Source organism: Pagrus major, chromosome 18, assembly GCF_040436345.1.
Source record: "Pagrus major chromosome 18, Pma_NU_1.0".
Lineage (NCBI taxonomy): Eukaryota > Metazoa > Chordata > Actinopteri > Spariformes > Sparidae > Pagrus > Pagrus major.
In genome coordinates, this window is record NC_133232.1 from 17259648 (window position 1) to 17280449 (window position 20802).

General features: G+C 40.6%; 1 protein-coding gene across 1 annotated transcript in view; it reads left to right on the top strand.

Moving 5' to 3' along the window:
* Window positions 1-20802, top strand: part of aff2 (AF4/FMR2 family, member 2) — a 168436-nt gene that overhangs the window by 80593 nt on the left and 67041 nt on the right. The window contains exons 6-8 of the mRNA XM_073487330.1: window positions 13563-13607; window positions 17508-17594; window positions 19984-20020. Coding sequence (XP_073343431.1) covers window positions 13563-13607; window positions 17508-17594; window positions 19984-20020 — 169 coding nt within the window. The remainder of the gene's footprint in view (window positions 1-13562; window positions 13608-17507; window positions 17595-19983; window positions 20021-20802) is intronic.

Sequence of the window (20802 nt, forward strand, 5' to 3'; positions counted from 1 at the left end):
TTTTCAGCTTTACACCTAAATCATTCCAAATATGAGGTTTGGTGAGGTAATACTCACATGATTCTGGAAAATGCTATGAGAAGAGATCTAATCACCCAGAATAATAAATAACACCTATGTGAGAGTGAACTCAATTAAAGACAATTTAGCAGTTATGAAAAACTACACTCAAAACAACAGCTGTGCAATATAGTCGTGCAATATAAGCATGCGCTGCTAATGTAATCTAATAAATACAGAAACAATGAAGCATGATTGAACATGGGCAGTTAAGAACTGACAACACACAGCAGCCAACCGCGTGGTGAAATGTCCACGTAACAGCGGGGACTAATGGTTCTTGAAGTGGATGTTTTCACTTGTCACAGATCTGAAGTATTTTTCAGAGGAGAGCAGCCAGAAAAGATGCTGTGATGTGGAGAGAGTGAGCTGGAAACTCTCGTCTTGGCACGCTTGATGGTGCGCTAGGTGAAGAAATGACTCAGTGGAAGGTCAGTGCCAGTTATTGTTGTTGCTGTGGGAATAGTGCACTGTAGTTCAAATCGATGTGTGGAATCGAGCTAAGAGAAGAAAAAAAGTCTGTTGAAAATGCAGCGAATTGAGTCGGTTGTATTTACTGAAAAGAGTGACTTCTGCTCATAATATCAAGAACAAAGAAAGAGAAGGCTTTAAGTATTTTGAGGAGGTTAATGCTATTCACCAGTTGTTCTTTCTTTAAACATAACATTTTAGTTATCAGTCTATCAATCGTGTAGAAAACTTTTGCTAATTTAAGTGGCACGGCTCCAGTAGACGGATGACTCTGGGTCGTACTAATACAGATTGAAGCGTTTAGCTTGGCTAGCCGGCTCCAGGATGTGATCCATCAGAAAACAAGGCTAATGTTTTCAGCTAAACCACTCCTGGTGCAATTATATGGTCCACTGGCATTGATCATAGCTCCTCTTCTTCAATCTATTCTCCTCTATCCCTCTCTCGCCCCCTTTAATGGCTAAGTCAGTGTTAAATGTTTGATAAATGAGTTTTGAGACCGCTTTCCCATGGATTTATTAAAATTCTATAAAAACCCTCTTTTCAGTGTGTGTGCGCTCGAGAAAGAACGTGATGGGGAAAGGTAGACTATTAGACTCTTTGTGTGTATGTGTGTGTGTGTGTGTGTGTGTGTGTGAGAGAGAGAGAGAGAGAGAGAGAGAGAGAGAGAGAGAGAGAGAGAAAATCAAATACTCTGGTTAGAGAACAGGCTTTTTCAGACATGCAGCCCTGAGATATCACAGTGTTTGTAGCAAACAGTTGTCTATTTTCACAGACAGCAGACTTAGAGCAACACTTGTATTAATTATCGTTAATTATTTAATCAATCATTTAATTTTTAATATTGAGCAAAGTAATGCTTAAGTACTGCAGAGCATTTGTACTCCTGGTCTGATTGGCTTCAGTTTTTAAAAGTCAAACCACTTCAGAACAGATTCTTTTTTAAAGCCTGGCTTTTATCCAGCAGCTGTAAGACAGCAGAGGAGCCTGACATCACAGGGCTGTGTTTGACGTCAGTCAAACTGCGCGAACGCGGGTCAAGTGCAGGTTAACCTGTCACCGTCTTTGCTGCCTGCTACACCCAACAGGGAATATTACGAGTCACCACAAAGTCACGAGCAGATTAAGGTGGAATATGATGGAAACGGCACAGTACGTGAGTCTGTGTGCTACTGAGTCAATCATATTCTGTTAAAGGGCCAGAGTAGAACAGTTTAGTTTCTAAGTTAGATAGACATTTTAACTGAATTTTACACCAGGCTACATCTCAGCCGTGCTGATGTGTCCCATAATGTACCACACACAAACATACTCTGTGTCCCAGATTTAGTTTGTTGGTATCTGGTCACCTTATCTGTCACGTGACAAATGTAAATTCAATACTCAAACTCCTTTAAACTCTGTTTCAGCCACTAACTCCTGAGAAATGGGCCTGCTTCATTAGCTATTGGCTAGGTGTTCAACTGTCTTGACAAGTTAGGTGCTAACTCTGTCTTTCTGCCAGTGGAATGAGTCCTAAAACCCAAATAAAGGCAGCATTTTTGCACTTCTGGTACCCTCGTCTCAAAGTCAATGAGTTTTTAAAATAAGGTCTGTGGTTACCACAAGCTTAAGAGATTTTCACATTTTGTTCTGTGACATAAAATACGCCAGTAAGTATCCCACGCTTGAACTATAAAGTGTTTTGTGTCTTAAAAACAGTGGTTGCTAACACGAGGCTAAAGACTCATCTACTCACTAGTCCGTCTTTCCAGGTCAACTTAAGTTGTAAACTATTTTAACTCTAACTTTAGAACTTTAGAGTAGATGTGCGTTCTCGAGTGGTTGAGGAGCTGGTTCTCAGGTATGGTCCGGTCACACTGGAAGAGGAGGAAGGCAGGGTTAAAACGCTGGCGATTGAACACAAGAAGGCTTTCTAAATACATAAACTCAAGAGATACTGAGAGTGATCAAGTACCACTGGAGCTGGCGACAATAATCTGGCACCGTGCAGAGGGAAGGTCCGGGTATGAGTGCAGGTGCTGATTATACTCAATGTGCTGCAGGTGTGTGGACCGGCACAGCTCCGACCAGCAGCAAAGCCTCGCCCAGCCTCACCAAGCACCTCTGAAACCAAAAGCACAAAACAAGGACCACAAACAGGCCACCATAAAGTCCAAATCATAACATTCTGGCTGCGAATGGCTGCCTGCAGCTGCTCGAAACACGGTTTATGTGAGAGGCAAGACTAAAGCGAATAGAAGGGTGCTTTAAAACCATAACAGTGAGCTAAAAGGGGGGATAAGAGCTAGCGTTTTAGCCTCTAAAGAGCTGCAGAGTTTGGTGATAACTCTCTCTGGGTTTGTGACTTTGAGTGACCCCTTTCATGTGCAGTGGTTCAGTTTTTATAGAAATAAAAAAAACATTAATTACCGGAGCTTTGAGCTGTTTTTAAAAATAAAAAATGATAACTTGGCTCAGCTGGACACTCGAGTGTTTAGAAAAGAGAAGAAAGGATTGGTGGGAGGCACAGTACGATGGCAGAAGAGACAAAAACAACCACACGTACAACTTAGTTTGAACTTAAAATGACCCTCTTTTAAAGTGGCGAGCAACCACAGTCTGAATCTGCCGGTCCTGAGTAAAGCACAAGATACACACAGAAAGACAAATGCACACACGCAACGGCACGCACACACATCCTAACACGTGCACGTGCTAGTGGAAGGCCAATTAGCGCAGGGTGAAAACGACAGGCTTTTTTGAAGCAATGTTTCAATGACGACATTTAATTGGATGGTAAATCAACTCCTTATCTGCCTCTCCACAGCTTGGTGCGGAGAGAATGAGATGGAGGAAAAGAGGGAGAGAGACGGAGGGAGAGAAAAAGAAAGAGAGATGGAAGAGAAAAAAAGGGGATTTGGAGGAAGAGGGGGACAGTGAGTGAGTAAAGAGGCAAAGAGAGGGAGAGGGAAACTGCTGCATGTGTATGTATGTGTACAGTAAGGTAACTTTGCCAGTCACTTATGCTAGAGAGGCAACTCTGGGACTTCGTAGTGGTCACATAGGAGGCTATTAGTTTAGCTGACAACATCAGACCATGAGCACAGTGATGGATGGGCATCAAGGAAACCTACAACAAGTGACGCTAAAGTCAAAGTAGAAGACTAATATTATCAGCAAACACACTTTTTGCCACAAACAATGTCGACATGCCACAGCAGGAGAAGCATATGGATCTAAAAATGGCGTCATTCTAGTGAAGTGTCACAGTTAACCACTGGGCAAGGCAAACAGGTTAACTTATACTGAATGCATCACATCTTAAAAACCATTACACATGTTATAAACCCAATCACATTTTGGCACATGTTATACTGGACGTTTGACATTACATGAAGATGGCAAATTTGTTTGTGACATTATCCATAAAATGTGTCACATTATTTTCATTATCAGTTTATCACCTGTGTTTCATGTCGGGATGAGGGGGGGAGACGGTGGAGAGGTTCAAGTATGTGTTTCAACATTTGTAAGTGTGACACTACTGGATTTTTTTAAGGAGGCCTTGGGACAATTTCCAGCCATGTTCGTGGCAAAAAATATATATTTTTAGTAGTATTTTAAGCCAAAACATGATGTTTTCCTAACCCTAACCACGTGGTTTCTGTGCATGAACCTAAGCACAGCATTGTGACAAGATAAAAATTGAAAATTCAACATAAGAAGAGTTAAGTTGTAACATATAGAGGCGTAATGTTTTAACCTATCTGTGGTTCTGCTGAGACATATTTGCTGTTTTCATTTATGTTGGCAGATATGCAAATACTCAGAACATTTTGGCCACCGCCTGAGCATCAGTGTTTCACAGCTCTCTCTGAACTGTGATGTGGGTGAAGTCCCAGTGTGCTGACACACCCACACCCTGTACATTACTGCAGTTAGACAAGCAGAGATAGGCAGATTTTCAGATGGTCCTAAGTTTCTCTGTAAAATATCCTGTGTCCTTGTACTATCTGTAAATTTGAGAAAATCTAAAGCTCTGGCCTCGAAAACTCTTATTTTCCCCTGCAGGCTATAAAAGCAGTTGATATAAGTTTCAAGAGCAGCCGGTGTAAATTCATGTTGGTTATGTTGGTTGCGGTGGATTGCACTATACTGTAGTGACAAAAGAAAAACCGCCCCTGAAGCAAAATCCTCTTCCTGCTCACTCACCCTTATGTTCCATTCAATTACAATGTCAAGAATATATTGTCAAATACTGTTCGTCCATCAGAGCTTCAAGGCGATAGCACAGCAACACACACAGCTGTAACCATCACTAGTAAAGGCCAGCATCGTACACAATAGCGTGAGTGCTGCAGACAATGTTTGCTGTTCAATCACAACTGAGTGACTGAGTTGTATTAAAGTCCTTGTAATTTTGCATTAAAGATAGACTAGTGAGTACACGAGTCTCCGTGTTCGGTGTGATGACGTTTAATGTCCCCAACAATTTCTGTAGTCTCATTAGCCACTTGTTATCAACCGCCGTTTTTAAGACACGTAAGCACGTTATAACTGAATAGTGGGACATTAGAGATTATTTTATGTCGTGGAAGAAAACTTATTTCAGGCGTTTAACCAAAAAACAAATTCAAAAACCCATTGACTTTGAGACTGAAGTGCAAAGATGCTAACTGATTCCCAGGTTTGAGGGCTCATCACTACACCACTCTGTAAGCACTTATCACAAAGACCTTATTGTCAAGTGTTACCAAGATTAGAAAAATTGTGTCCGACATATCTTCAACATTAGAGTAACGACTATAGCACTAACAATATGAAAACCACTTTAGTGACAAAGACTTCTCTTGTAGAAATAATATGTGTATAAGTGCAGTTTACTTGAGCACCACAGGACCTAAAATACAAGCCAGAAAACCAGCTGACCTTTTATGTAAGAGATGTCAAGTCATCTCATGTCAAGAAAAAGTGTCTGAAGAGGCCACATGAGGTGACAGATGTACTCAACAATCTTTAGATTATTGGGCAGACTCATACACAAACATGCGCACTTATCAGTGTACACACTGAGTCACACCGCTGCACACACACACACACACACACACACACACACACACAGTCTCCTCTGAGGGCAGTGCTTGTGATCTATCCAGCATGCTGGTAATCCCAGTGATGGCGGTCACTCCAGCTCTGTAAACAGCTGAAATATGGATGATAAAAGGAGCAGATGAAACTGAATAAACGAGAAGCCTGTGGACAAAAAATCCTTGAAGATTTTCCAAACCCTGTTGGACTTCAGTCTGAACCGTACACGACTCGAAACTTCAATCGCGCCGGACTGGATGATTGGCAGTATTCATTTGACTTTGACATTTTTCATGACGGCAGAGCAACAGATTGCTCTCTCTGGTGTGGAGGAGGGCCGTGTTAAAAGATGAAGTTCACTTACTCTGTGTAATTCAGCCAACAGAGTAAACCTTCTCCTCATCTTGCCGAGGAAACGGTTCTAAAATAAAACAGAAATGGGAGCGGATGAGTTAATAGCTCTCAGTGGACAGTGCAGGAGAATGTGTTTACATTCATCAGGCTCTAGATTTCATTCTGTTTGACTTTGTCTTTGCACATCGCTCTGTTTCTTTGCTCATTACCATCTCTCATCCTCTCTTTGCATCTCTTCTTTTCTTTCTCTCATCGTCTCCGTCTGCCGATCTCCAAGTCAAATGTTACCGTCTCTGTGTTATCATATATATGAATAGACTGTATTTCTTCCAGGGTGTTTTTATTAATGCATATTTTGTCGTCCCGCATGCTTTCACTTAGTCATCCATCTCCCTCACACACACACACACACACACACACACGCACACACAGAAAGAGAGAGAGAGATAGAGAGAGAGGGAGAGGAGCCTGTTTCTGCGGTCTCAAACACATTACTATAATTACCTCTTAATGATTTTTAATTCCAGTACAAAAGAAACAAGACACTCTGGTGGGTTGGAAACATGAAAAGACACAGTTATAGAAAAGGAAATCATCTGAGTGGAATCACATTAAATGTGTTTGTTGTGCAATTTGAGAGGTGGCTGCTTGTGGAGTGTAAACTGGCTCCTCGCTAATAGGACAAATAGATCTAACGAGGACTTATTTAGCCAATCAGAATGGAGTGAGTGGCCATAATTCATGCTATCTGTGGGACATGTTGCTTGAGACAGATATCATCAATAAACCACTGTTGTTTATCTCAATGTGTCAGATTGTTATCAGCTCTTCAAGGATTCAAAGCTCAACAATTAAACATTTTTTTAAAAATCAAGGTATTTCAAATGTATTTATTGTAAAACCACAGTCAGCATGAGCATTGAGCATTTCCCAATGTTTTGTTGCTCCTGTCAAAATGTCTGAAACATGTTGCTGCAATCAAACTATTATTAAACTACTTTTATTATACTATCCACCTGCTGGTCAAACTGTTAAGGTAGAGATCAATATAAATTGCAACATTTACGGGTAACACAGGTGCACATGACCACAAGAGTGTGGGGATTTTCCCCGACACATCAGGAAGTGAGAATGAGATAAAACATACAACTACCGCTTCATGTATTTTAGCAGTTTCCATTAAAACTAAAGGCAGTGTAACGACAAAACACGAGTGAGCTGTCAGTCCATGCGACTCCAGGCTTGGATTTCATTCAATCAGGAGCTACTTCTTTTCAGTAAAATTACCATTGTTTTTGATGAGTCCTTCTCAGTGCGTTATTATAAAAAAACACTGCTGACAAAGTGCTTTGTTACCTCCGCCAAGAAGGGTATGTTTCCAACCGTGTCCATTTGTTGGTTGGTTGGTTTGTCAGCAGGATTACACAAAAACTACAAAACGGATTTCCACTAAACTTGGGTTGAGGATGGGTCTCAGTCCAGAATAGACCCCATTAAGTTTTGCTGTGGATCCAGATAAAGAGACAGATCCAGGACTTTTTTTATCATTGCGAGGTAGGGCTTTCTCAACATTTTCGTTAAATCTCAATGAATATTGCGTTGATCTTGACTGTTAATTGACCAGTTTGAAGTGGATTCTAGATCCGGTGAGCTTGAATGACGGGTAAATAGTTATGGGTTGTTTAAAATGTTGATACAGGACTGAGTATGACATTCGAATAGGCTTGGTTGAATTAAAGGGGACCGTTGGGCATAGTTTCAGGTTTGCAATGTAATATTCTGTGTAAGAAGTTGTGTTCATCATGTCTGACAGAGGTTTCACCACTGCAGTAGAGATCAGGCTCGGCACTTGTGCACGACACAGTTATAAAAGATACATCTGCCATGCGAGGTTATTATTACAGTGCGTGCGTGTGTGTGCAGGTGTGTTTATGCGTGTAGAGCTCAAATGATGAGTCGATCAACAAAGAAATAACATGCAATTATTTTTGTTTTCTCATCTTGAAAAAAATAATCATCAACATATTATTCCATAATGGAAGTAGGTTAGTTGCATCACCGTGTGTGCGACTGTGCTTTTGTGTGTCCCCATGCATCCACACGGACCTGTCTGCGAGTGACTGAGTGTATCCGCCTTTAGGTTGGCACATGTGTGTGTGTGTGAGAGAGAGTTGGTGTGTTCGTGTGCGTAGACGTCTATCTATCTGAGCAGCTATTTCAGAGAGAAAGGATTTCTGCCTCAGTAATTGCCTCAGCTATATTTTCCACCCCAATCTCTCTCCCCCCTCCACACTCTCTCTCTTTCTCATTTTTCTTTGGTGTCTATTTTCTCTCTGAATTCTGTCCTCTCTCCTCTTGCAGACTTCCTCTCCGGCTCTCACTCATCGCTCGTTTCTCTTTTATATTCCCTTCATTTCTTAGTCCTTGACATTAACCGTGATCTCACATTCAGATCAATTAGGGACACACACACACACACACACACACACACACACACACACCACACACGGGGTATATGTAAGTCTATTAAAATCCATTAAAGTCAGGTTCTATTCACTGAGCTGGGAATAGACATCTATCTATAAATGACTAAATGGTGCGATGTTTATTATAATACAAACAGTGTGCCATCTGGTTTTGAGGTCCACACAGCAAACAGGAGTCTGACACCCAAACCCTGGTAGTGTCAGCGTGATGCTCCAGTGAACTAAACACAACAGTGATGGACAGGGATGGTTAAAGTGAGGCGGGGAGAGACAGATGTATGGACGGATGGATAGAGACAGAAATAGACAGAGTCAGCGAGCCTGAAATCATATGAGTGTTTCCATTTTTTGTCTGTCAGCTGTGTTTTATACTGAAGTGGGAAATCACATTTAAATGTCCTCCAGCACCTTATAGTGTGAACCCATTAGGAATGTGACACAGGAAGAGTCGAGTAGTGCACAAATGGCCTAATTCTCATTGGTTTGGTACGCAAGTGTTTTTTATTAAATAGCTGGTACATTGTTAATCATTAATGGGTGACACCTTGGTATAACACTATAATGTATATAATGTTTATTCATTTCTATTTAAATGTACAATTTAAAATGTATATGTATTTGTAATGCGTATATAAATAATGTAACGTCATTAGCATATCCAGGTGTTATCAGAGCAAATCCTTCAACATTGATTAAGAAAATCAAAGTAAGACTTTTAAAGAGAATAGATGTCACATTTACTTTCTTCTTCTATCGACACTGACTTCACTATTCTGAGGAATTATTAAAGCTTTTATTCTCTTTCAACTGGAAAACACTGTCAACTTCCTGGTTTGTGCTGTAAAGCTATCTCCTTTTGTTCCATAATATATTTCTTGCTGTATACAAACCATGCTATGAGTACATGGTGTTATTGTAACATGATTGTACTGATGTATTGAAATGCCACAATGGAAACAAAGTTTTAATGCTACACGAAGCTCCATTGCTATTTTCTATTTTTATATAAAAAACGGAAAGCCAAAATAGGCAGCTGTTTTGAGTAACAAAGCTCTAATAAACCCTGTCCAGCACCATCAGCAGATGCTCAACATTAGCAACTAGCTGGTAAACATAGTGGAGCAATTAGCAGCTAAAGAGCCACATATTTAACCTGAGAAATAAATGTTAATCCTCAAATTAAATGGTAATGTTGCTTGGAAATTGTTCGGTAACAAATTCGCCCTAACAACTGTACTGATAATATGTCAATGTTTTGTGGCCAAAAAAATCAGTTATGGCAGATTCAGAGTAACACACCGTCTGTTTACTCAATAGGCCACTGTTGTGTTTACCAGCATCGGCACATGTCAACTCTTAAGAAGGCAGATACATTTATCACATTTTTTTCCCAAATTGGTTTTGTGATACAGACACTCTTCACTCTTCCTGCTGTGCGCCCTGTATTTGTTGCACTATAAAGGGATCCAGTGAGCGATTTGTGTGTTCCGCTAAATAACATCACTGCAATCACTCCAGTGGCAACAGTGACAGCAGGATGGATAATTGGATTAAAGATGTTAGACAGTGGTCCCCAGTTAGTGACTAAGGTACCTTATACTGATGGTGATTTATCATCATTCAGATTCTACATATCAGACAATGATTATGACAATAGTCCTTTAATCAATAATGGGGAAATACGGAAAAACTTCACTCTCTGCCACATTTTAAATGATGTAGAAGTACAATATAGAAGTACTGTAGGTAAAGTTAATGTATGAGCTAGCTAGCATAATCCAACAAGAACTACATTTTATCATTACAGACCAGTTGTAATAATAATACTGTAAAACAAACTAGGCCTTCTCATAAGTAGGGTGATTTTTTTTTACGATTTCTGAATCGACACTTTTATTCCTGAATCGATTTTGCTAGCGCTTAGTCCGTTAGCTCAGTGCTAACACGGGATGGGAATTACCATTAAAGCGCTTAAGTTAGTGTTTCGACCGCAATAACACTATCTTAACAAACAGTCCATTTTACTTAAGAGTCACCCCAAGTATCCTGACAATATCGAATCAGTAGATAGTAGATTTTTACATGATGTAAACATTGTATTTCTGCTTTATTGTGTTATACTGTGTACATTTTATACATTTTGGTTAAAAGTAGCCTCAAATCTTTTATTGGAAAGCACACGTTACCATCCTCCCGATATGGTTTTCCTTCGACTGACTGTCCTTTTAACATAATGTCGACGTAGACTAATGAGCTCATGTGAAAGTACAGCTCATGTCTAGAAACCATTCAGGTGGATGTTTTGTTGTTGAGCTCAGGCAGGTTTGACTCTACCACACACACACGAGCCGACTGGGATCACTTTTATTGTTCTGTTGTTTTAACGGTCAGTGATTGAAGGCAGAAGATGATGTCATCCTCCTCATCTTGGTTACTAAATTGTTCCTCTGCTCATGTTGGTGCTTTTACTAATGGTGTGTGACAGAGGTTATGGTGCTGTAATATGTTAGACATGAGCTCTACAGTGAATTGCTCTCAGAGTCTCTCAGTCTTCCTCCAGCTGTTCCTCGCTCTCTTTCTTCTTCTTTAATGAGTCTGTTTGTTGGATTGATCTAAGCTGAGATCTGGCCCGGCGAGCTGCTTTATTATGTTTTCAATTACTTTTTGGAAGCGATAATTTGGCAATGGATATTTATTCATGTGTCTTGTAGGTCTAGGCTAACAAAATCATGGGTTTCCAGCAGCGGCAATAACGGTTTGTTTGGAATAAACAGAAGAATAGCTCCGTAGTTTGTATTAGCAGCAAATATGCACTTTGGCTGAACTGACGAAGCAGAGTTCCAGCAACAGAGACTTCATTTTCTGATTAGTGTTTGATATTTGAAGGTTGAGCGTTCACCGTTTGACATTGATATTTTATTTTGGTTTCACCTTCCATGACTGGTTCAGATAGTGTCGTGAGAGTTAAACACCTGTCTGAACTGACAGTCCAGGCATCTGGGGTAATGTCACTATAATGTTCAGTCCAGATCACTGCAGTTCAATAGGAAAGACTTTATTGACAGGGACACATGTTAACACAGATTAGCAGTGTGTAGCAGCTGAACTGTTAAATTCAATCAGAGTAGTTGCATATGTTTAAGGTCAAACAAGCCTGTTTCTTTCTCCTTGAGTAAAACAGTCAGTCCCGTGCTGATTTGTGGAGCTGAAATGACCCTGTGGTTAACATCACACAGGCCAGACCACAGGCATTTTATGGCTTTTTTGAATTTGAAAACTAAAACATGTCAGCTGTCTAAATGTCCCTCCATTACTTTTCTCTGCCCACACACAAGCCAGTTTTTATAAATCATACTAAGGGTAAATATAATCCTAACCATTTTATTGCATCATCTTAGACAGCCAAATGTGCAAATGTTCTGACCTTGACGTGTTAATATACGTAGATTTACAACACAAGCTGTAATTCTGCATTTTAAAATGAATGTTTCAAGTTTGATGAATGTTTTGACGTTGACCCAACAGATCGCCCGATCATAACTTAGTAACCGTAACTTGGCATGACCTGGCAAGCTTTGGATTTGTCCGCATACCAAAGTACTGTGGGCTGTAGCGAGAGCAATCCTTGGAATATGAAACATTTGGACGGGGATGTCTGCTTTTTCTAACTTTTCCCCAAACCAAAAACATACAAGTAAAATTCTAAGGAACAGTTTAAACAGTGGGTTTTTCTGCTCTCACGCGAGAAGCAATCCTCAGACTGGCTGGCTAACTAGCTTACTACATAACCCAGAGTAGTAGCTGATGGTTACTTGCATGGCAAAGGAGAAAACACTTTATTAACCAAGTAGGGGGCATTAGTTTTGGGGGTAGCAGGTTACATTAAAATAAAGTCCCTTCCACAATAGCTTGTTTGTGGTTAAGTTTAAGCTAAGCGATGTCCGGCTCTTTAAACTCCAACAAGCCCAGTGACATCTGAAACAACCAACATTTCACTCAACAAATACATATGAGTGTGAAGAATACACTGTGTTGACAATATGCCAAAGATATCTGTGTATTGTGTTGTAGAGATGTCTACTGAAGTTAGCATGCTAACCAGCTAGCCCCAGCCTGTCGTGTCTTGTAGCACCAGTTTGTACCGCAAGAGGCAATAGTCCTATCGCCCTCGTGGCTTCAGCTGGCAGCTGTTAGCGTAATAAATGAATAAAATAAACTCAAAAAATGTCAGTGTCTTACTTCTATTTTCCTTACTAAAAAGTAAAAGACAACCGTACACCTTCTGAATCCTAGTTTCTCTCTTTTACTGAACTAAGACGAGCTCAGTTGCCTCTTTAACTCATCGTAAAAACACACTGCATTCAAACTGAACATAAACTAAATTAAACTCACCAGAACAGTCTCGGGTTTGTTTTTCCACAATCACCTCTGGTTTGGTTGAAAACTCAATTCACAGAGTATGATGTGAAAATGTTCTGCATGTCGTTTTCACCCGCTGATTATGCTCCACGGCTAACTGAGCCATGAGCTATATTAGCTAACTGTAATTGGCTACATCAAAGGATAGCTAGCAAAGAGCAGCAGTTGTCGGTTCCCCTGATGATACACTCCCCCCGGTGTTTTTAGAGCTACCTTTGAATTCTGGCAAATTACACCTGAAAGACCTTTTGAAAGGGTTCAATCGTTTAAAGTTGTAGGCTAAACATTTAAAAACTGAGCCGGAGACAGCATTTTTAACCGAGTCATGGAACGAATGTTAGCTTAATTAGCTAGCAGGACACAGCTGATAAAGACTGCCAGTTGCAATCATCGTTACAGCGGCAAAACAAACGTTCACTGTCTGGAAATGAGAAGTCTGCGTTTGTCTACCTCACAGAGCCATTGTTTAAGAAGTGATTAAGGAATCTGCCTCAGATATAACTGTAAACTGTACTCGTGCTGTGCGAGAATGTAAAGCTCGACATGCACAGAATTGGGCACAGCGAATGGTCAATTGTTGTGTATTAATCTGCTTTACTTTTTCATTGTTTATAACTTTCTCTGTTTGCAGTTTCACATGGAGCTATATTTAGTGTTTAAGTCAGTGTCTCTCTCTCTCTCTCTCTTCTTTGTTTTATCCAGGTCAGCCTACCAAATGACTCCAGCTGTGTTGAAGAGATTTTGCGGGTATGTTGCTTGGCACACACACACGCACACACACACACGCACGCACGCACGCACACATAATTGCACTGATTATCAGCTGTTTTGTGTTTGCTCACAAAGACCTCGGTCTCTCTCGAGAGTCTGGTTTTAAGGAAAAAAAGGACAGGAGGAGGAGAAAGGCAGCGATGGAGAGAAAAGCAGAGGGAGATCTGTTGGCTCAGGTCAATGATTATACAAGTTTTTGTTTTTGTAGGATGACTTCATGCAGAAATCTTTTCCACCATTTTCTCCTCTCCTTTACCCTCCTTTTCATCTCTCTTTCTCTCCATCCTCGTCTTTTCCTATCTGGATGTCATCGAAATTACATCGAGCAACACATTTTTTCCACAGTTCCCCTTCCTTTGTGTCCCATCCTCTCTTTTTTTGTTTTGTTTTGTTAGTGTGTTCCTTCGGATTGATGTCAAAACAGAAATGTTTTCCTGCAAATCTTCTCTCCAGTCAGAAGATTTGCAGGGACAAGGACCTTCTCTGACTGCTTTATGTCAAGTTATCTCTTCCCCTCACTCTGTCCCCCTCTCTGTATTTGTCTCTATCTCTTCTCTCTCCTTTGTCAAATCGCTCACTGTGCCAGCTCTCTTTTTCGCTCCCTGTCTGTCTTCCTCTCTTCATCCCTCTCTGCCCTTCTGTCATTCACCTCTCTCTCCCTTTCACAAATCAATATGCTGGCCAACAGGCTGTGTGACAGATAGTGTGCTGTGAGCTGCATGAAAAGCCTTTGTCAATAATATCGGTGCACTATTGAATTCAGTCTGTGGTTTTTAGCCGTGTCAAGTGGAAAGATCAGGGAGTTCAAAATGTGAGGCGAGGTGAATCGGAGCGTAGGCCTGCGGTTCATTTTTCCCTTTCTGTGACGGCTCAGCTACAAGACGGTTGTAACAGGAGCATTGTTGTTTTGGATGTTTTCACAATTCGAGATAACAGCGTGGATCATAGATATTGTGTACAAAAGAAAAGCTGCACGAAACCGACTTCAAACCACCATCCTTCAAGCATGCAAGAGACCGACTCCTCAAGTATTCGGACCACCTTTGTCTCTTATACATGTATCCATGCCAATACTGTAACATGTGGCGTGCTGAACGTTAATGCCTCCATTGTGTCTATTATTTTCTACATTAAGACACCTCAGTACATGTCGCTGCTCATTTACCTCTAGTGGTATCCAGCCATGCAGATGTGTACGTCGAGGTTTCAAGATACGATGCTTTGCACAAATTATGTTCGCAACTTCAGGTTTTTTTACACCATGGCCCTATATTTATATGTTTCTGTGTACACGTACCAAATGTTTTGGAATCGGTCCACGGCTGCAGTGTAATCTTTTGGGGCAACTCCGACTGTCAGAGTCACGTCCACTAAAAGTGTTTGTTTTTGCCACTGACAGGCTGATGTGTGAAACAATTGCCACAGAAAATTTTTGTTAAAAAATACAAGAACTTTTTTGAAACCAGAAACACAAGTTTTGGTGAAAAAGCAGTCTCACTCTGGAAGGAGGGAGCAGTTTAACTTGAGGAACTGCCAGAAAGAATTTATTTCCAAAGTCGTCGCTGTCTGTTTAACTGATCTGACAGTTTAACTCTCCAGATTTCAGAGCGACAGTTCGCCTTGAATGTGACTTGTGTTTCTGGTTACAAAATGGATCTTTTGTCTAACAAAAAGGTCTTTCTCTGCATTAATCATTACTGTCAAGTTGTCTAAGCAGTAACAGTAACAACCTCAGCCTGTCAGTGGCAAAAACAAGCACTTTTAGTGTTCATAACTTTGGCGGTCGGAGTTGCCCCGAAGGATTACATTGTGGCTGTGTGGCGGCTGCCAGCTGAAGTGATCTGCTGGACCAATACCAAAACTTTTAGTACGTATGAATCATTTACACACCACAACATGTAGACATGGGGCCCAGGTGTTTCTCATTCGACTTTATCGAGTGAATGCTCCTGACACTATTATTATTGCTTAGACCACTTGCTTTGTTTCTTACACTAGTTCCACCGAGCACCGTGCTTGAAGTATTTGATAGAAACCTACCAACCGATCAGAACTGAGAAATATTTAGTTATTGTGGACAAATTTCAACTCTAACTGTCCACTGGATGCGACTTTGTTGCACTGTGTCTTGGAGACATTTGAGAAGTCTCCTCCTCTTCAGAAGACACATTTAAATAAATACACGTTTGCTGCTCATTTATATTCAATTTGCTTATACACACACTGTGCTTATACCTTCACAACAAGAAAATATAGTTTTGCTACATTTCCTCAGGGACAACAAATGAAAAGCATCTTTAAATATAAACTCAGGCTGCTCTGGCATAAAATAGACCCAGTGTGTAAAGATAGTGGAGAGAAAAATGTGAGAGACCACAATGTGGACATTCAGGGTAAATTTACATTTTGTGTATTTGTGTTAAGGTGTAATTATGGTTAATACGACTAGTAGATAATAACTGTAAAACACAGTGACATGTGGCTCTGTGTTAATATCTGTGTGTGTGATAGGGTGACAGACTGAGCTAATCACATACAATGGCAGCAGCAACACATTTAGAGACACACATACACATATTCAAATACATGCACACACACACACACACACTCACACACACCATCAGGGGTGCCGTCTGTCAAAACACAGGAACTCTTCTAAGAGGGACGTGATGATGTCAGAGAAGCGTTGCCTAGCAACGCTCCGTATGTCATCAGGCCAAGTGTGTTACAATTGCAGAGAGGGAGAACACACACATGCACATAGACCTTACTCATACTCAGGAATCTTCAATAGGCTACACAACTCACTAAAACACACTCTTAACCATGGAAACATGAGTCATCTGATGAATGTGAGTCATCCACCCCTGAGGGGGTGAAGAGACGCATGATGGGAAATTGTGATGTCAGTGACCTTTGAAGCCCTCTGACCTAGTGACCTGCTGCTGTACGGCAGCTGTGCGAGTGTGAATCAAAGTAAATGCAACATTTACCAAATAATTAATTCCGATGTTGGAATTGTGTTGCAGATATGTACAACTATTTGCAACTTACAAAGGATTTAACTTTCGAGTGAGTGAGTGTGTGTGTGTGTGTGTGTGTGTGTGTGTGTGTCAGTGTCAGTGTGTGTGTGTGTGTGTGTGTGTCTGTGTTTGCAGAGAGGGCATGAAAGAGAGAACCCGAGTTTATGCTTACATGAAAAATTAGCTGGTGGCTTCACTTTGCCTTGTGAGCAGATTTCCCATACATGCAGTCCCTCTCCACTGTTGGTGAGAAAGAGAAACAACCTATACCTAACAGATCACGTAGCTATGGTACACACAAACACTAACACACAGGCACACACACATATGCTTATCTTGTTAACTAATGGGAGCTTGAAGCTACATATTGATGCTGGAATTCAACTAGGGAGACTGCGCGATTAGAATAATTGAAAGGCGATGCTGCTGCTGCTGAGGAGCCGAGCTTTAATGCAGCCGACTGGACTCAGCTTTTATTTTGGTAATTCAACAACTCTGCACTCAGTTCACTCTCAGTACAGTGATCCCTGGTGTGCCACTAACTCCCCGTGCTCCTCTCAGTTCAAACTCTAATAAAGTCCTCTCTGATGGGGGACGCTTCAGCACAACCTTGATTGAATGCTGACTCAACTCCTCTGCATCAGAGATGTTGCATAAGCAGTCCCTTTGCTCGAATTTGCTCAACTTTAGTCATCATTATTATTCAGAAGGTACTTATCCCAGGAGGGCAAAACTACAGTTACCGTGAAGCATGCTGTATTGTGTTTGGACTGGAGCCAAATATGCAAAAATATCAGATTATTTGTGTAATGTTATAAAAAAGGGGTGTTTTTGTGTGTGTGTGTGTATTTAGGAGATGACACATTCCTGGCCGCCGCCTCTCACAGCTATACACACTCCTGGGAAGGCTGATCAGACCAAGTTCCCCATCCCAAGCAAGGTGAGTATGAGCTCTCTGCCTTCGTTCCACTCGTCTCTAATTCACCAGAGTAAAAGCTCTCCGCTCACATTGAGGTGTAAAAGTGCAAACTAATGTCACGTATGCTTCCTTAAACTTTGTTATCACGTTCTCTACTTGAGCTCTGACTCCACCGTTTCTCTTTTATTTGTGCATGAGTCAGTGAGTGGCGGAAAAAGATGTGACACAGATGAAAAACCTTCACTTAAACTCCTACACTTATCGGCGGCTCATCACCAAACTAACTGCAGTCTGTCACTGAGAATCTTCAGTCTGCTAATTAGATCTGATTCATAAATTCACTGCGGCGCTGATTGCTGTGATTGAATCAGATTACTGTTGCCTCATCCTGCATAGTGGCACAAGTGACAGCCAATGAAATTAAAATGTTAATTAAGTATTGCATGTTTAATTCCCTTCCTGCGAGGAAGTGGACATGAAGAGAGCCACTTTCAGTCTGCAGACGTCTGAACTGTCGCTGTTAATATTTTTTATATTAAATCTTTGGGTAGAATTTTTCAAACATGACACCTTTTTATAAATGTTTTTGTAAATTGTAATTTATGACTTTATTCATTAGTAATAAATCTAATGCTTCAAAGTCAGTTGTAAGCCATTAACAAAAGCACATTTTGGGTTGCCAGGTTCAGAAACCTCTTCGGCTGGTTTAACTTTCTTTGTGTTTCAGTGCCCCAGAGTCCATTTGGTAGTAAATTTTCAACATTTAATTTAAAATTGTATGATTAACATAAATCAATCACACACAATGTACCAAATTTTGCTGTAAGATTATTGGAACATAAGAAACCTGTGTTGTTCAAATTTATGGCTTATTTGTAATTTCCAATTTTCCAATGAAATTTAATAATTCCTCTTTTTTTTTGCATTGATTTAATAAAAAAACGGTTGATGACTCGTCCTCAAGATCTTTACTCAAGACACAAGACTCACAAAGTGACTTAGTGTGTCAATACAGCCCACAGTTACCTGACGGTCCACAGCTGTGCTGGAAGTGTGTTCACAATTACATGCAAGAGGTCACCAAATCAAGATCACCCTGAGCTAGCAAAGTCATACAATATCTATAAAAATAAAATTCTGTACAAACATTTTTCACTTTCAATATTATATACACATCCACCCAACCTTACAATTTCCAGAGTACGATATTTCCACATTCTGTTTGGTATGAAAACCTCAAATCATGTAAAAACATCAAACACTTTTGTTGGCAACCAGTGCAGCATACAAAAGTCTCACCATGATTGGGTTGTAATTTTACAAAAAGAGACATTTCTGGAACTTATCCAACAAATACGTTCATCCTCCTCTTGCTCTTTCTTGTATTCATTTATTAGAAGAAAAAAAATGCCTCTCAGACGGGAGCTGGCTTCCATTGTTCACTTAAAGGAGCCGACTCAGAGCGACCTTCACTGATAAAGGACACCATATTACAAAGTTGCACTAATAATGTTTGGCTCCTGTCAATCTTCTCCTAAAGAAAAATTTCAACCCACTTCAAGCTAAAGAAGGCTTTTTCATTTTCTATTTTTTAAAACCTCTGATTGGTATCTGGTTGCTGTTATGTTGTTTCCTGAGAAGAAAAAACCTGCGGTAGGCAAGAGATGATTTCCTGTTGATAATAAACAGAAATAAGTGGGTTTTTTAACATGAACGGTGATAACAACCAACAAAACATCACTTACAGAAACTTCAACAGAAACTTCAAGGAAATGACACTGTAGCACCACCCACACTGTTTGTTTGACAGGTTGTGTTTGAGGAGTGAAGTGCAGAAACACACAGTAATCAGCAAAGACCGAGACACAATAAAAGCGGGGACTAAAGAATCGCCGCTTCAAAAGATGGATGGCGGTAAAGTTTCTCCTGCTCCGACAAAAATGCTTTATGACAGCTCAAATGTAAACGGTGGGAATATTTGTCACATTAAAAGCAACATAAATGTTATATTCAACATTTATCTCAGATATGGCAGTAATATTCTGACTGAAACAGCAGATGTGTTTTCTTCTTCTGCAGATTGCTTTTATGAATCGCTTTTAATATGCACAACATCACACTGGTGCTGATGTCGAGAGAAGCAGCAATGTAAACACTGAGGCGCTGAATCTGACCCGGTAGTTAATGAATTAAGAAAGACTGTTGTGGCGCTTTCAGCCCTAAGCGTCACACTAATCCTGCCAGGGAGTTTTTAAGAATGAGGTGCGGCGCCGACGCGGGGAGATGAGAGGATCTGAATTCTGTTTAATGGCATCGTTGTGCTGCTGTGAAATCAATAATGACATCTGTTGGTTTATTCATTCAACTCATCGCCCTCTGGCTTTCTCTCTCCCTCTCTCCCTCTCTCTAGGAGTCACAGCATGTGACCTCGGGCTACAACACCCAGAGTAAGTTTCCCAGCATCAACACTCACCTACTGGCTCCGTGATAATTAACACTGGTGAGGCCATAAAGGCAACACCGCTCAGAAGTGATGTGAGAAAAGCAGCTGATGTTCAAATGAATTCATAGCCCCGAGAGCATCATAGTCAGAAAACCTCTCCTTTATCTTTCTGTGTTCGTCTAAACAAGTAATCAGACAAACATGATTGTACGCACGCAGCTCAGTTGGTTCGATTGATTGTGGAGGCCATGTCTTTTATTATTAATAGCAGCGAGGATGCTCACACACAGGAACACAGACATTTATTAACAAACACACACTCAGCACAGACTGGTTTTAAAGGGGCACTATGTAGTTTTGGAGAAGAAATTCAAGCTCAGAATTTGAGTATTTACAATATTAATGAGACAATAACTGGGGCTGTCAAAGTTAACGCATTTATGCTAATTCCTCTTAAAGCTTGTTATGACCCTCGGCCCGCCCCGTAGTTTGGGAAATAAGAAAGCAGTGTCAGTGTCAGCAGTAACATTGCGGATGCCAAGCAGAAACAAACCTCCCTGAGCAGAAATGGATAAAGGAAAGGGTCTCTAACTGGCTTATTGAGGCGGAGGCAGGCAGAATATTGAAAATGCTTATTATCACCAGGTGTAAATGCAAAAGGCCTGTACATCATAATTCATTATACAGATAATTCATCCAGATACAGATCTTGTTAATACCTGGTGGAAACAGTTCAAATCAGTTAATTTAACTCAATTTTTTAATGAGGCCCTCCCTGGCTGGTTA